The sequence below is a fragment of the Barbus barbus genome (assembly GCF_936440315.1).
Source record: "Barbus barbus genome assembly, chromosome: 36".
In the NCBI taxonomy this organism is placed as follows: Eukaryota; Metazoa; Chordata; class Actinopteri; order Cypriniformes; family Cyprinidae; genus Barbus; species Barbus barbus.
Genome location: NC_136714.1, coordinates 3,350,001 through 3,367,582, shown reverse-complemented (window position 1 = coordinate 3,367,582; position 17,582 = coordinate 3,350,001). Strand labels below are relative to the sequence as shown.

The following is a 17,582-nucleotide window of genomic DNA, read 5'->3' as shown; positions in this document are numbered from 1 at the left end:
TAGCTGCCAAACGAAATCTGGGGTTCTACCAGAGAGGCTTTTAGTTGCCATAGAAACATTTATGGCAGAAAATTAAAAAGGTAGGACAAAATGACATTGTGTTTGATGGTAAGCTCTCAATCAGTGATTTTACGAGAGAAAACATTCACACATCAAAAATACAGAGGCGTACATGTCTCGGTAAGCTCCATTTGTACGGTATCTGTGCTGAAATTCAAAAGATTCATACAAGAAAGAGCACTGGAATATTCCTTTACTAAAGAAATCAGTATGAGTGGGAATATACCTTATACATGGCATTCTCAAATTTCTGCCTCGTGATGGTTTGACAGTCATAATCATATTGAGGAAGTAATTGCAGCCTTACTCGGTACTCAGTAGAGGACTAGAAAGCAATTCTTATTCTATGGGCGTCACTTCACCTGAGAGCATTGCCTTTAATATAGAACATTACAATCTTCAGATGTTTTCATGTCAAAAAGGGCTTCTGGGTTAATGATGTAATGATGTGTTCATGTTTTTTGTTGTTCAGAACTATTTATGTTAAAGGGGTAAATGCAGTTTTCAGATGTTCATTTATAAAGTTTGCACTTTTTTTTTGCATCAAAAAGGTCCAATATTTGTAAAAATGAACCTTTTTCATCCTCATTTTCACTCTCTTTGAAAAACACTCAATTTTGTTTACTCTTACAGAAACGGAAGTAAACACCCACTGCTGTGATTGGCTAACTTCCTTGCACTGTATCCACGCCCTCCTTTACAGCATGTTGTGTGTTTTAATACTTGAGATGGCGAGCGTTGTGATAGAGCTGTATATGCATGAGCCACAGTCAGATCCTGATTTCAAATCCAGGTGTTTCTGAAAGGTTAAAAAGAATAATTTACCTTTTAAATTAGGGGATGGTTTTGATTTCTGAAACTTGCAGTATGCTTTTATTGTAGAATTTCCTCTTGTATGTAGGGCAATTTTATTTTTTAGAAATTGAAGAGTCACAATTAAATATAAATATTACCAAACATTAGAATTAGACACTTTGACTATGCCAATGAAAACAGTAAAGAGAAAAGAATGATCCACATGATTAACCGCTCACGTGTGACGTGCTCATATCACACAGAATGCACTTTTGTGTGACAAAGATGCGACGTGGGCAGTGGAATAAGAAAAACAAGCAAGAATATGGGCGTGAATCTCTTCTAACTTTAGCTTAATTTTTCAGAATTCTTTGACGGGTTGTTGTGAAGAATTTTGTTTGTCTGTATATGACATGACGACAGTTTTTCTGAAATGAAACAGTCAAATTCTTATAAAGTGACTCTCAGAGCAGCTCTGGAGATGATGTTCATGTGCTCACGTTCTCATTTAGGCGATAGATGCTGAAAACACCGTGAGCATCATGCTCACTTCAGTTACGTGTGTTGTAAGCGAAACTATGTCTTTGCCATTCATTCAAACAGAGATATGCAGGACTTATATTTAAAAGTATGTTTTTAGCAGCTTAATACTCAGATACTTATGGAAGCCCGTTTCCTCCACTGAATAAAAAATAAAAAAAGGTTATTGCGACTTTTTATCTCACAAATCTGACTTTTTTCACAGAATTGCGTGATATAAAGTCATAATTATGATTTATAAAGCCTTTTTTTCTCGAAATTGCGAGTTTATATCTTGCAATTCTAACTTTTTTTCTCAGAATTGTGAGATATAAACTCGCAATTGCAATTTTAAAGTCTAGTTTTGAGGGGGAAAAATGCTGATATAATTGTGAGATTATATCACGCAGTTCTGAGAAAAAAAGTCAGAATTGTGAGATGAAAAAGTCGCATTTACCTTTTTTATGTTTTAATCAGTGGCGGAAATGGGCTTGCATAGATACTAGCCCATATTGCAGTCTGATTTAAGTGAAATAACCTAATTTTGATTTATTTGTCCAACATATCAAATTCTGTAACATTCCACATTTTATAGTAAATTCCAATTTTATGGCTGGATTTCATGATTCATTCCGCGAAGCTGAAATAATAGGGCCCTGGGTAAAACAAGGCACAGGTGTGACTAAATCAATTAAATCATGTGAATACGGTAACCAAAAAGAAACGGGAACAAGGAAGAATAGAACAGGAACAACGTGGTACAAAATGAAAGTTTATCTTATTATAATGAATAAATACAAAATAAATCAAACAGTGGATCATCTATATCATCAACAAACTTCGTCATATCGCCCTTTACTAAAACTGCTCAATGTTAAAGCATTAAGTAAATAATTCAAATAAAACCGCTTTGAAGCTAAGTGCTATGCAAATAAATTTGACTTGACTTGTTGTGTATAGAAAATGCTACTTAAAAGTTTCAACTCGTGCCATTTTTGCTTCTTTGAAGATGCAAGCATTTTTCAACAATGGTTGTGAATGAATACAAAGATTATCTCACAACTTGCTTTAAACTAGATTTTCAAAAGATTTCCTTTCTATTCATCTTTGACATCCTTGTCACTGACTCGTTTACAAAACCTGAGCATCAACAGAAGCTACGAGGATTCATTTCCCAAAGATTGTATCAAGATAAAAGTGTATATAATCACTGATTTAGTCATGCAAGAATCAAGTAACTGAACCGTTATGCCTTGTTTTAAACATTCAGATGAAATTACTATTCATTGAATTATAAATAATCAAATTTCTCCCCTTCATTTTAGCTCGGAAAAACAAGAAACTGATGCGATTACGGGGTAATTCATCCTCAAGTGAGCAGGCCCCGGCTTTGCCTGATGAGCGTGTGTGTTCGCTGGTGCCCAAAGCCATGCCCCAGCTGGTGCCCACCATGCTGTCCCTGCTCAAAGCCATTGAGCCTGAGATCATTTACGCGGGCTACGACAGCACCATCCCAGACACCTCCACCCGCCTCATGACGACGCTGAACCGTCTGGGAGGCCGCCAGGTCGTCTCCGCTGTCAAGTGGGCCAAGGCCCTTCCTGGTGAGCCCTCAACATTAGCTGATATACAGCTAATGATATACATATATCATTACACAAACTTTTGTTTTGTTTGAATCATTATTTATTATTTACAGTTTATCCCTCTAAAGCTGCTTTGAAACAACAGTCTGTTTTTTTTTTTTTTGGTTTGAATTGGGTTTTTTGTTTTATTTAGTTTTGACTCATTTAACAAATTGTCTCTGTAACGCTGCTTTAAAACAATCAGTTATTTTTTTGTTTGGTTTTGAATCATTATTTAACAACTTGTCCCTATAAAGCTGCTTTGAAACAATGTTTTTTGTTTGGTTTTGAATCATTATTTAACAACTTGTCCCTATAAAGCTGTTTTTAAACAATCTGTTTTTTGTTTTGTTTTATGTTTTTGTTTTTTGTTTTGTTTTGACTCATTATTTAACAACTTGTCCCTGTTAAGCTGCTTTGAAACAAGCTGTTCTGTATAAAATGCTTGTAGAAAGGTGACTTTCTTTGTCTTTTTTATGTTTGCTTGTTTTGCCTTCCCTTTTTCTCCTACTTACTACTTCTAGGTACTTTTGTTGCCAAAAGGTAATTGTGGAGATGTGCAGGAATCTTAAATGTGTACTTATAGGCTCAAATGTGCCAATCGCTTGTCTTGTCAGTAGAAGGAGACTGAAAAGATGTAGAAGGAATCAGTTGTGCTAGAGATCTAATAAGCATCTGAGGGCAGGCTGACATCATTTCTGGCCAGGGGATGGAAAAATCCCTCCACAGTTGGGCTGGGTGGTATGGCGATATATCTTTACCATGGTATAAAGTGTCTATTGTTAGATACTTTGCTGTATCGATTATTTAGCAGTATGCAAATATATAGGCATAGCACGGCAAAACACCGTAACTTTGATTTTGGTCGAAAATAAGTTATTGATATTTTCTTTATCATGCGAGTAGTAAGTACCTTCAGTTTGGCTGGACAGATACAAATTTTAAAGTCATTTTTCTCAGTTTCACACTGTAGATAAAGTCTTTTCTGCTTTGTAGGGCAGAGCACTACTTAAAAGTTATATATCATTTAAGAATGATAAAGAAACATGCATGAATGAGAAAATAGAGAGTGTGATATGCTTGATGTAAAATAGTTATAAGTGCAATAAGCAGTGAAAAAATAACATACAGCTGAAGCAAGCTCACAGACAGCTGTCATTCTCAAACAGCATGTGGTCACAAATTCTTTTGTGTTATTGCGCTTGAATGGACAAATACACAGTTATTTAAAAACACGGTTGGTTATGTGTTAAATAAGCGTTAACAGTTGGGTGAAAATCAGATGTGTATCAGTGTGTGCAGTCTCATTTTTCTAAGGGACAGCAGTCTAATTTACTTGCTGCTGTCTGTGTCATTAATGTTAATCAAACAACAAAAGACAGAGAAAATCACTCACTGCTTTTTACTGAATCACTTTTTGATCTGTTTTGTTTTGTTCAAATGAATGGGCTACTAGAAACTTAGGACATGGCGTGAGAAAAGAAGCACATGATTTTCTAATCGCTGCTAGCATTTTTTTTCTCTCTTCTCTGTGCTAGTTTTGTGTCATAGGCCTACTGGGCAAAATACATGTGGAAGAGGATTACGTAAGAGCTACACGCTTGAGCAAACTCCTTTCTGTGAGCTGTGCATTCCTTTTAAAGAGACAACATTATACTGTAGCCATTTTAGCAATCTGACAACACAAATAATTACTTTCAGAGATTTGAAAACATGGCATGAAAAAGTTAAAAGTTAAAGCTCTGTTGTTTCCTTGTGTTGGATATATCTGGTCCTAATGATTAATTCATTCAATTGAATCTGACCTTTTATGCAACAGAGGTTTTATGAACGATTTACACACATTCGCTCCAGTTTCATGAACAAAGCCCAGTGTCTCTGGAAGGTTTTGATATCAGGAAAGATGATTATTTAACAAAAAATACATAAGTCAAAAGAGTTGTCATCATCAGATGTCATTATAAAGTTGCAGCAGAGTTTTTTTCTTTTAAGCTACATCAATCATATAATATTATTTTACTGGCTAAATCTAAATCTCAAAATCAAACTGTTCTTAAAATAATTTTACATTTTGAAGCGAAGCCCAAAATTATGGCTCTTTGATGATTCTTTGCAGCTCTTTGTGTTCAGTGAAGATCTTTCTACATATGTTTAACGTTTATATTGCTTTCGTAGGACTCTTGAGATGGTGTTTAAGTGTTAATGTCTGTCATATTAAGGCTTCAGAAACCTGCACCTGGATGACCAGATGACGCTGCTGCAGTGCTCCTGGCTCTTCCTCATGTCCTTCGGCTTGGGCTGGAGATCCTACCAGCAGTGTAACGGAGGCATGCTGTGTTTCGCTCCAGACCTCGTCATCAATGAGTGAGCCCACCTTTACTACCAACAATTGGAATGTTTTGGCTTTCGGTGACAAATTATGTGGTTTTTAAGCTTGTGTCTTGTCATAGTAAACTGAAGGTAGCCAAATGGGCATTAATTCAAAACCTAAAGTCTCCTATTAAAAAAAAATGGAAAACTATTGGTGGATTAGTCTGGTGTGTTTGTGTATTGTCTTTTATTTTACAGTATTAAGTGTTAATTTACATGGTGTGATAGGATTATAAAATGCTCTACTAGATGCAAAAAAGTTTGGTGTAAGCCGGTTTCGGGAAGCCAGACGTTTGGTTTAAGGTTGTAAAGCCCCAGAAATATGTAAAATAAGTGAATGCATTTTTTTTACATTATATATAACACACAAAATTATTTTTATATTAATTAATCGTTATATATTATTATGTGGCGTTATAGTTCAATAATCAAGAATTATATTATATTTATTAGGATATTTTATATAATATCTAATTAAGTCAATTTACAACTTGCATGACTAAAATAGCATCTAAGCTCCAACAACTTTTACAATTTTCTATAATATTTACAAATATATTGTATAACTGCATTTTTATTATGCATGCATTGCTCAGTTGAATATTGTAAGTCAGTGCTTTTATCTTAATACCAAACAATGGACAAAATATATATTTTTAATGCACAACTAGGAAATGTAAATACTACATGAATTTTGACTGCAGTATAGACTTTGCATTTGTCAGTGCTGTGAAATGCTTGCAGAATGTGAATGTTTCTCTGTGTGTGTTAAAGGGAGAGGATGGAACTACCCTACATGAATGACCAGTGTAACCAGATGCTGAAGATCGCCAGTGAGCTGGTCAGGCTGCAGGTGTCTTACGACGAGTATCTCTGCATGAAAGTGCTCCTGCTCCTCAGCACAGGTATCAGCAGTCAGCACAATTCATAAGTGTGTTGCATACAGTAAGTGTGCGCGTGATAAAAAGCATTTATTTTAAAGAAGACAGCACAAACATTTCACAAAAATAATTTTCAAATGATGAAACAATAATGTTCAAAAATTAAAATAATGGGTGACATTAGTTCTCACTATTAACTAGTTGCTTATTAGCATGCATATTACTAGCATGTTGGCTGTTTATTAGTACTTGTAAAGCACATATTAATGCATTTGTTTGCACCATTCCTTAATCCAACCCCATACCTAGACTTAACTACCTGACTAACTAGGCCTATTAATAGCTGCCAGCATTCTGGTTACAAATAGCAGCAGAGGGCGTCTTTTGTTGCTATAACAACAGTTGCAACGGTAGCCTAGCTGCAGAAATATCGGCTTTTGAAGTTAAAGGGGAGGGTGTCGGTTCACAACGTTTGCGGGAGCACGACATTAAACGGGGAAGGAAACTGTATGGTGATTCCAACAATTTAGTCCAGGAGCTCCGGTTGGATGATCCACGGCTTCATACAACGCCTTGTGCTCCGAAACTAGTACGATCTTTTTTTCTTTTTGGTGTTTTTGTTGTTATGGAAACGACTCGCCACTCGCTTGTCAAAAAGGCGCTTGATGTAGGGTGTTTTTTTTTCAGAAAAGTTGAACTTTTTTCAACTTGAAAAAACGCTCTGAGCTGCAGAAAAAGACATCGAAAGGTGTCCAAAAAGGACTTTTTTGAAAACACGGTGTACTCCAGAGGATTATAATGTAAAACAGACGCCGACAGCTTCAAAAAGTACGCCAAGTATGAACATAGCCTTAATAGTGAGAATTTGACCTTAAAATAAAGTGTGACCAAATAATGTATTTGGACACTTTGTATCAGACATTAGTAGAATGTGTTCATAACTGATGTGATGAACTTCACCTGTGGTTACGTTGCTTGGACATCTGTGCGAACTTGAGCAGTCCTTAATTTTTAATATTTAAGATTTCAGTGTCCAGATACATTTTGGGGGCACTGTCCTATGCTGGTTTTACACAGTATATCCTTTATTGGCACATTTTGCAATACTCACTATGGTGCTTCTTAATGATCTACATTGGATAAACTCTAGTGATTGAGGTTTAACAGGTTGACCAAAAAAAGTTACACACAAAAATGTTTTTTTTAGTTTGGGGACCAATTCTCACCATTAACAAACTATTAACCACGACTTTTGCTTCAATAAACACATAATTTCCTGCTTATTAGTAGTTATTAAGGTAGTTGCTAAGTTTAGATGTGGGGTAAGTTAAGGGACCTAAAATATGGTCAGGCAGACATTAATATGTGCTTTATAAGTACTAATAAATTGCCAGTAAGCTAGTAATATGCATGATAATAAGTAACTAGATAATAGTGAGTATGGGTCCCTAAACTACAGTGTTGCCATAGAAACACTTTTATTTTTTTATATAAAAAAAAAAGAATACCCCAGGATGCACTTTTTTGCTTCTTAATGAAACTGCATTTATTCATGAAGTCTCTCTCTGGTGTTATTTAACCATTTCTACATTGTCAATGAAAATGAGTCTTGAGATCAGGCATTTGTTCCTGCATCATCATCATCATATGAATCTGACTGTTATGAAGTGCTCCCTATCACAGAGACTTATTTCATGTAGAAGTGGGAGATGATTGATCTTGAAGAAGTCCAAATGATAGACCAAATGATATCTCGTTTCATTCATGAGCGGTGACGTATTTGAAAAACGGTTCAACCTGAGCAGCAGTAGGAATGTGCAACGAATCAAATTTTCAATTTTGGCTTCATTGTGCCACATGCCTTCCTTTCATTTAAATCTGTGTCTTCACCCTCCTTAAAAGCCTAAACTTTAACGTCTAAACGAGTTAAATTATGTTATGTGACTGTCGTAAAATGCAGTCTACTGCTGGAAATGCAGGGGTTATTAAAAGTGTGAAAGAGACTTGTTTTCTTTAACACAAATGCAGTACACTAGCATGTACTAAACCTGAAATATTCCTTTAACTATGCAGAATAAGCCAGATGATAACCGGACACCACTTGCTGAATTGAACATGCACATAGTAGGGCCCTATGAATTCAGTTTTATTTTTTCTACACTCTAAAAAATGCTGAGTTAAATACAACCCAGTGCTGGGTAAATATTGGACAGAACACATGCTGTTTCTGTTTCTGCTGATTCCGCTTTTTTCCCCCGTTTTAATTTTTCTGAGCTCCTTTTAAATGGTCAAATGAATTTGTATTAATCAAAAAGCATGCTCATTAAAGTCATGAAACTTACACTTTTAATACATTTGTGAAATTGTATCACAAAAACTACATGCTTGGGGCCCTATGGAATGTTTTGGTTTTTTTTCTCATCATGTTTTATTGTTACCAAATGTTGTGTTTTAGCATGTCTAATCATTTGAATGCATAAGAACAACTTAATTTATTCAAAGTTATTCTTAAAATAGCCATATGAAATGTTCTTTTTTTTCTCAGAAATTTTTGTTCATTTCATTTATTTTTTAATTATTGAACTTTATTTTTGGCAAACAAAGGGGATTTACTATTAACATAAAACATGGAAAAAGTGCTGTGTGATTTTTCCTTAAAAAATTCATTTTTAATAACTTTAGCAGTAATAGTGTGTACATTTTACTGAACAATAGAAATATATTTCTGTCTTCAAGTTAATCTGAACTTTTATTTTGATAAGTTTGCCGTGAAAACCTTTAAATTTCTGTGTTCTGTGATATGACGATCAAATCAAAGGGGAAAATGCTCATGAAGTGACTCTCAGAGCAGTTTTGGAGATGTTTGTGTATTTATGTCCTCCAATGAGAGGACAGAAGCTGAAATCTCTGCGAGCGTCACACGCGCTTCAGTATGTGTATTAAACAAAACTGCACGTCTACGCCATTCATTCACACAGGGACATGCAGAAATTCAGGATTCATATTTAAATAGTCTTTTTGCAGCTTAATGCAGATACTAGTCCATATCATGATTTGATTTTAATGTAAGACTTACTTTTGATCAATTCATTTAAAGATTGACAAATTCTGTGACATTCCACGTTATAAAGCAAATTCCATTTTTATGACTGGATTCCATCTGCGTTTTCCACATTGCAGAAATCATAGGGCCCTAACATAGCGAGGTTATATGAGAACTGTGTAGAAAGAATACTCTGCAAGCATGTTTCACTTTCGTTACTATTTTTAAACATAGCTGGCACTGTATAATACGCAAACAGTTGGGAAAAATGGGCGTGCTTACCAATAAGCCACATCATTTGTGCATCAGATCTGTGTTGAAATCCTGTTGTCTCATCTGATAAGAGATCTGGATATAATTGCACCGAGACTATCAACCTCTGCGGCGCTTTGCATAGGTTGATTCGAGTCTAAGTGCTTGCCTGGGCTGAAATCCAGCATCCCTGGGCCTCAAATCCCTGGCTGATACGCCACTGATCTGAACGCCTCAGGGCCAACAGCCATTACGTGAAACACATTCACGTTTACTTCAGGTTTGCATATTTTCCTTTGACTTGGAAAGGACAGTCGCGGGCGGTGCACCCACACAGGCCCTCGTGCCTCTGGGGCCCTCACATATTGGTCTAGACTTTTTTTAAATAACCTATTTTCATGTGTTTTTTTGTGTGTGAACATGAAGGCATTAGAAAGAGTTTAATTCATTCTTTTAAGAGATCGAATTAAAAGTTTGAAAAACTGTAATTCTTGAGAGATTCCTGTAAAAAAAAAAAATAATACCCTATTGAAATTGCTGTTTCTTCTTCAAAATTAATCGCAATTTTGAGGGCCTAAATATGCTGGAAAACTCATGAACCTTTGCACACGGGCCAGAAGTGGTGAAAATTTACATCTGATATGGGTTTCAGAAGTGGGTGTGGCCAAATGGCTCAATAGCGCCACCTATAAAATTTCAACAAAGTGCCCCTCGAGCTATGTTTCACATACATACGTGCAACACACCAATAGCTACAAAAAAAGTACTCCGGGACAAAGTCCGAAACCCAACAGGAAATCTGTTATTTAGAATTTTCTTGGCAAGTGTTGTGCCGTTTTTGCCATTTTCAGCTGTTGTATTCTCAAACTCCTCCTGGAGGTTTAAACAGATCATCATCAAATTTAGTCAATGTAATCTAAATCTCTTTGTGATGTTAAATTGCGAAGACCTTGAGTTTTCGTTGAAAGGTGTGTCCGTGGCGGCCTGACAAACTTCGACGTTTTGCCATGAAATAGGAACTTGTTATAATTCAGGCAGACAATGCTTGATTTGTCCCAAACTTCACTTTGATAAGAGTCCTGTCCTGAACACATGCCTATGCCCATTTTGAGTTGTAGTCATAGCACCACCTGCTGGCAACAGGAAGTGGCATGTTTTATGCTCTTAACGAACAGCTAGAGGTTTAATGACATCAACATTATATTTGGTCAGTCTACTCTAAAGGCCATTGCGATGTTAAATTGCGAAGATCTTAAGTTTTCGTTAAAGGCCGTGTTCTTGGTGGCCTGACAAAGTTCGATGCCATGGAAAAGGAAGTTGTTGTAACTCAGGCTAACTTCACTCGTTTGATACGAGTCCTGGCCTGAACACATCCGATGGCCAATATTCTGTAATAATCAAAGCGCCACCTGTTGGCAACAGGATATGGCACCACTTTAAATGCATATTGCTGACCGTTTGCTGTTTTCGGGTCGTGTTGAGCCCGGGTGCGAGGGCCCTTTTAACGCCGCTTGCAGCCTTAATTTTAAATGTTTTGAAAGAAGTCTCTTATGCTTACAAAGGCTGCATTTATTTAATAAAAATACTGTAAAATAGTAACATTGTAAAATATTATTACAAATGTAAAATAACAGTTTTTATTGTTTTAAATGAAATGTATTCCTGTGATGGCAAAGCGGTATTTTCAGCATCGCTACTTCAAAGTCTTCTCCTTCAGAAATTATGTTGCTGTTTTGGTGCTCAAGAAACATTGAAACATGATTATTTTTTTCTGCTTATTATCTTTGTGGAAACCATGATACATTATTATTCAAAAGTTTGTGTTAAGTAAAAAAATAAATTAAATCAATACTTCTATTCAGCAGAGGTGCATTAAAATGGATCAAAAGTGACAGTAAAGAGTTTATGGTGTTATTTGGTAGTTCTATATTTATATTGAATAAAGGCTGTTCACTGAATTTTCTATTTATCAAAGAATTCTGAAAAAAAATCAATCAATCAATCCTGATATCTACCAAACTTTTAAGTGGTAAAAACGTTTTTCAACATTGATGATAATAAGAGCCCTTATTAATAATTGAGTACTAATGAGCTGATAATAACTGAGCAGCAAATCATTATATTACATTTATAATATTATTATATTATTATTTCTGAAGTATCATTTGACACTAAAGACTGGAATAATAACTACTAAAAATGTTGAAATATATGAAAAGATTTAAAAAAAAATTTTTGGTAACAGCTTTTATGTATAATGCACTATAAAAGTAGTTATAATACAATATTTAGGCCTTGTAAAGCACCTTATAATGCATTGTACAATCTCATGAATAACTGTAGCCACAGTTAATACATTATAACACTTCATTCATTGTTACACTATGCATTTTAAATTTGGTTATTATTATTTACGACAAAGTATATTGTCTTACATCGCATATAATGAATAATTATAATGCATTATACCCTCTAATAACCCTTTGGAATGCATTATACATAAAAGCTTTTTCTTCTTTTGAATTGTAATAATTCACAACAGTACTCTATTTTTAATTAAATAAATGCAGTCTTGGTGTACACAGGAGACTACTATCAAAAGCATTAAAACTTTTGACTGTTGTGTATAAAACTATTTAATGTCCCCTGAATCCAAATGAATGTGTTGTTTTTTGTGCATTTACTCTGTCTTTTGGAAGTGGAGTGTCACAAAAAACATTGAGGGAAAATGTAGAGGAAAAACACACTCATAACTATCCACTGACCAATGGGAGTTTCACCAATGACAATTACCGTGATTATAAAATGTCAACTTAAATATCTCGACACGTTTTTGCACTCAGAAGTTATCTGTTTCTACAGAGGCAAAATATGTGCTCAGTATGGTTGATGACTGTAAAATATTTAATTGAGTTCCATTTTAATTTAGTGGAATTTTGCAAAACATTCAATACAGAAGGCGGCGCATCAGCGAATAAAATGTCAAATAGAAATGCGTCCAGAGGTTCTACTTAAAGGTGGGGTGTGTAATTTTTCAAAAACGCTTTAGAAAACTGAGTCGGGGCCAAGTACCAAAACACACTTGTAGCCAATCAGCAGTAAGGGGCGTGTCTACTCATGATGTGGAGGAGAGTGCGTTCAGTGCACAGGACGGACGTTAGCCGAGCGATGACAGAAAGATAGAGATAGCGGTTAAAAAACAAAAGAGGAAAACGTCTGCGGAACGATAAGGCAAGAAGTAGGACGCGTGTAAATATCAGATCAGCTTTCAAGCGCTGGAGAGAACTCAAGGAGCGGAATGCCTGCGATCAGACGCCGAGGTTGCTTTGTTTCTTCTCGATAGGTGAGTAACACCATGTCTACACCGCAACAGCCAAAGCCTACACTGGACGCGATAAAGCGACTGTTGAAAATCATTTCAGAATCAGAATTGGCTTTATTGCCAGGTACGTTTACACATACGATGAATTTGTTTTGGAGACAGAAGCTCCACAGTGCGACAGTGCAATTTGTGTCGGAGATTTGTCACGCTGCGCAGCATCCAGTGTAGACAGCATCACTGATTATAATGACTTCTATAGTATTTTGTCGCGCCGCTCGCGTCTGGTGTAGACACGGTGTTACATTGGTTTTGCTTTGTTTCATAGAACTAATCGCTGACTGGGTTGCATAGGCTACGTATGTGTGGGGCGGAGCTATCAAAATAGGGACGAGACCCTTTTGGGGAAGGGGTGTGTTTGTTTTGGTGATTTCAAATATCAACAAGAAATCGCTTACCCCACCTTTTACTGTCCAAGTCACATCTGACCCTTCATAAAGCTTCAAGATTGCAGTTTTTACTCCGTAACTTCTAATTAGAGCAATTCTGACATCAGGTGATCATGCTCTTGTCAGAGCTTTCTCCAGTGTGAAAACCATTTTAGTATTTACTTGTGGCATTTGTTTCATTCTGACTCGTTAATGAGATACAGAATTTGTTTCTCCTTGGAATATTTTCTTGATTCAAAGGCAATAATGTAAAGTAAACGTCTCATCCTGACCCCCATCTGTTTCCACAGTACCAAAGGACGGCCTTAAAAGCCAAGCTGTGTTTGATGAAATCCGCATGTCGTACATCAAGGAGCTGGGCAAAGCCATTGTTAAACGAGAGGAGAACTCCAGTCAGAACTGGCAGAGGTTCTACCAGCTCACTAAGCTTTTGGACTCAATGCAGGAGGTAAGATGGCATCTCTAACTATCAGCAAACACAAACAAGACATGTTACTGGCAGATGCTTTTATTGTGTCTACAAGAGAGAAGAACACGCCAGGCCAGAAATGTACTTTATGCAAGTGTGTAAACGTTCTGTCAGCACGTTGCGTACATCGTGCGTTGTGTTAAGGCAGAATGCCCAGTCCTGTTCCTGGAGAACAAGTTCAGTTCCAACCCTGCTCTTAACACATCTGCCTGTAATTAGTAAGTGTTCAGGAAAATCTTAATTGGTTGGTTCAGATGTGTTTGATTAGGGTTGGAGCTCCAGGAACAGGATTGGGTAATATGCAGTGCTGAGTAGTAATGGATTACATGTAATCTGGATTACGTCATCAGATTCCAATTATAATTAGATTATACTTCATTTTAAAGTATTTGTAATCAGATTACAGTTACTTTTTCATAGATTACGTCCTTACATCATTTTTACAAAATGGCAGTAAATTATTCATAATGTATAATTCTTCTATTTTCTATTAAATTTGTATAAAAAAAACAATCCTACCGCTTCCATTTGGAAAGTTTTCCAGTTTAAGGAACTACACTTAACAGCTACTAGTCAGGTGACTATAATTACATGGAAAGGCCATACAACTAGTTAAACACAATTAATTGACATTTGATGATATAATTAATTATTAGCTTTTCATTACCTCACAAACACAAGTTTGAGAAACTTTGGTGTAGTGTTTAATGCAGTTGTCGATGTTGATAACAAAAAATGGAAGATATTTTTTACAAGTTAGGTCAAAAGTAATCTAAAGGTAATCCAAAAAGTACTCGGAATACTTTACCTAGTATGTGTAATCCAAATGATTACAATACTAACTACCATTTCTATTATGTAATGTGAAATCAGTAATGGACTACAATTTACCATTTTTAAGTAATACCCAACACTGGAAATAATCCATAGTTAGTTGTACTTAAGGAGAAAATTTAGATACTATTACATTTTTTTTATGTTTTTTTTTTTATGAAGGTAGCTTGCTAAAAACATAAATTTACATCAGATTCTCTTCAAATTGATAATATTTGTAAAAACGGCCTTTGACGTTGCAACATGCTTAGCGTCACGTCAGGGTCTGAGCAGACGTACGCACTTTTTATTGTCGGAGTAATGCTGGTGTTTGGAAATGTAAGCTGTTCTTGCAGCTTGCTGTGACTGGTGTTATCTTAATTAATTGACGTTAATGATTAATAAGAGTAGTTTACAAGGCAGAGAGCTGAAACCATTCAGTTCAGATTTCCCATCTGAAAGAGATGCGTTTTGTGTGCGTACGTTCATTCTATGAATTACATGTACGCATATTTGAGAGATGATCACAAGATCAAATTTAGGATGGTTTCTGCGCAACATTTTATAAATGAGGCCCTATATGGGGTATTTTATTTTTGGTCTTAAAAACTGAAATAAATGAAATGTTTAATAGGCATTCTAAGACTTAGACATAAATGCCACAGTACATTCATGAAATTATTATAGCGTTTTGCAAATTTATTAGGCAGAAATGTTAAACAAATATAGCTAGCTAATGAAGACAGAGAATGTGTTGGGTTCTGCCATGGTGATATATCGGTCAGTTATTATATTATGCATTAGTGTAAATTGATATGCTACTTTTCTCCACAGATGGTGGAGGGGCTTCTCAACTTCTGTTTCTACACCTTTGTGAATAAATCTCTGAGCGTGGAGTTTCCCGAGATGTTGGCGGAGATCATCAGCCATCAGCTACCAAAATTTAAAGACGGGAGCGTCAAGCCTCTTCTGTTCCATCAGAAATGACTGCCTTAGATCATAACAATGCCTTAACGCCACCCTTTTCTTACCAGCGCTAGTCCAACCTGCCCATTGTCCCCCAAACATCCCGAATGAATTGAGGGATACAGTCGCTTCTGCTTGATTCTCAGAGGGAAGAGGTAAAGTTTGCTCTTCAGAAATCTTCGTGGAGCAGGACGAAGGACATAGTTGTGTGTACTTAGAGCAGACTGAATATGACTTGGAGAAATTAGAAACTTTTTTTGCATGTATACTGCTGAAATGTTTACAAAGGTATATCAAAAAAGGGAAATGTGCCTTTTTTGCGCTTTGCGAATCAATTTCGAACATTTCTCAGGCTAACGCAATGAATTGGCATACAAAATGTGTCAATGATTCACATTCATCACGTCTGTTTCTACCCTTGTCTAAACCTGCCGTGATGGTTCTCTAAGCAGCTCAACGCTCCCCAGAGGTGCTTGAAATTTTGAAACAGCCCAAGAAACATAAGACCATATTATGCTGTTTTTTTAAATCTCATAGAATCTCCAAACCGTAAAACAATTTTGCATGGAGCACCGTGAAAATTCCACAAGATAATTCAATTCAATTCAAGATGTGTTCCGTGACTGGCTATTTTTAATTCAGTTCCAATGAATGGAGGCTGAAGCTTTACGAAACATGCCATGGACATTACAAACGTCTTGTAAAAGTGGAACATCTGTGACTCATTTTATGAATTCATACCATGGTGGGATGAGCAAACCTAAATGAATTATTCACTGAAAATGTACCCCTTCAGTGAGCTGTTGAGAACCAGATCAGTCCTGTCCATTTGGACATTTTCTGATCTTGAGCAGCTGATTTAATATACAAATGTGACTCAAAAGAAAGATATATTTATGAATCAGACCATTTTGCCAGTCCTCGTTTTCATTATAGAGAAAAAAAAGCCAGGCTTTTATATAAAAATAGATCTTTTAAATAAATAAATATGTATCTTTTCTATGGAAGCCCATTTCCGCCACTGAAAAAAAATCAAATAAAAAGGTAATTGTGACTTTTTATCTCACAATTCAGATTTTTTTTTTCTCAGAATTCTTTATATATATATATATATATATATATATATATATATATATATATATATATAAACAATTGCGAATTGCGAATTTTTATCTCGCAATTGTGACTATAAATTGTAATTCTGACTGTATAACTCGCAATTGAGGGTTTATATCACGCAATTCTGAGAAAAAGGTCAGAATTGTGAAATAAAAGTAACCTTTTTTATTTTTTATTCAGTGGCGGAAACGGTCTTCCATAGCAACCCCCCCCCCCCCCCCCCCCCCCCACAGACGAAAGTAATTTATTCGTAAACAACATGAGGTTGAGAAAATTATATTTTTTTTGTTTGTTTTTTTTAATAAGAGTGTGAACACTTTGTTATATACAACTATTATTAAAAATACTTTTTATTACCTCAGGTTCACATAATATAACAATTTTGACTTTTTGATAAGTCATGAAATCAGTCAATGAGTTCAGGGTTGATTTATCAGATTTTCATCCATTATGGTCACATTCAGATTAGAGTATCCCAGCATTCCCCTGTGTTCGTGTAATTTGGTGAATGTTTGTGATAGCTTGAAGTTTCACATCTGCCGACATCTCAGACTTTTTTGTTTTCTGTCATCCCGTTTTTAATTGAAATGTTTTGGAATTCTCTCCGCATATTCTAAATCCGGTAACCCATACGAGGCCCACAAGTTTTGACCCACTTTTCTGGTCTGTGTCTTTGATGTATCCCTGTGGTGCCAAGCCACAAACGCACTTCAGAACAAAAGCAACGTTCTCATGCTCGGGCTTGTTTCTCCTCATTGTTACGTGTCAACTGACATTGGTGTCTGCGCTTCAGGGTTTTTGCACCAGCTACGCTTGATTACCAGCGTAAAGGAATAATTCATCCAAAAATGAAAATTCTGTCATCATTTACTCTGCATTTACTCTCATACTTTGGCCATATA

At 35.8% G+C, this 17,582-nt stretch overlaps 1 protein-coding gene across 2 annotated transcripts in view; it reads left to right on the top strand.

Moving 5' to 3' along the window:
• LOC306856156 (glucocorticoid receptor-like) overlaps nucleotides 1-17,582 on the top strand; it is a 66,703-nt gene that overhangs the window by 47,997 nt on the left and 1,124 nt on the right. For both annotated transcript variants that reach the window (XM_079395205.1, XM_079395206.1), the window contains 5 exons: nucleotides 2,700-2,978; nucleotides 5,219-5,363; nucleotides 6,144-6,274; nucleotides 13,604-13,761; nucleotides 15,430-17,582. The exon at nucleotides 15,430-17,582 is cut by the window's right edge and continues 1,124 nt beyond it. In XM_079395205.1, coding sequence (XP_079251331.1) covers nucleotides 2,700-2,978; nucleotides 5,219-5,363; nucleotides 6,144-6,274; nucleotides 13,604-13,761; nucleotides 15,430-15,582 — 866 coding nt within the window. In that variant the 3' untranslated portion in view covers nucleotides 15,583-17,582. The remainder of the gene's footprint in view (nucleotides 1-2,699; nucleotides 2,979-5,218; nucleotides 5,364-6,143; nucleotides 6,275-13,603; nucleotides 13,762-15,429) is intronic.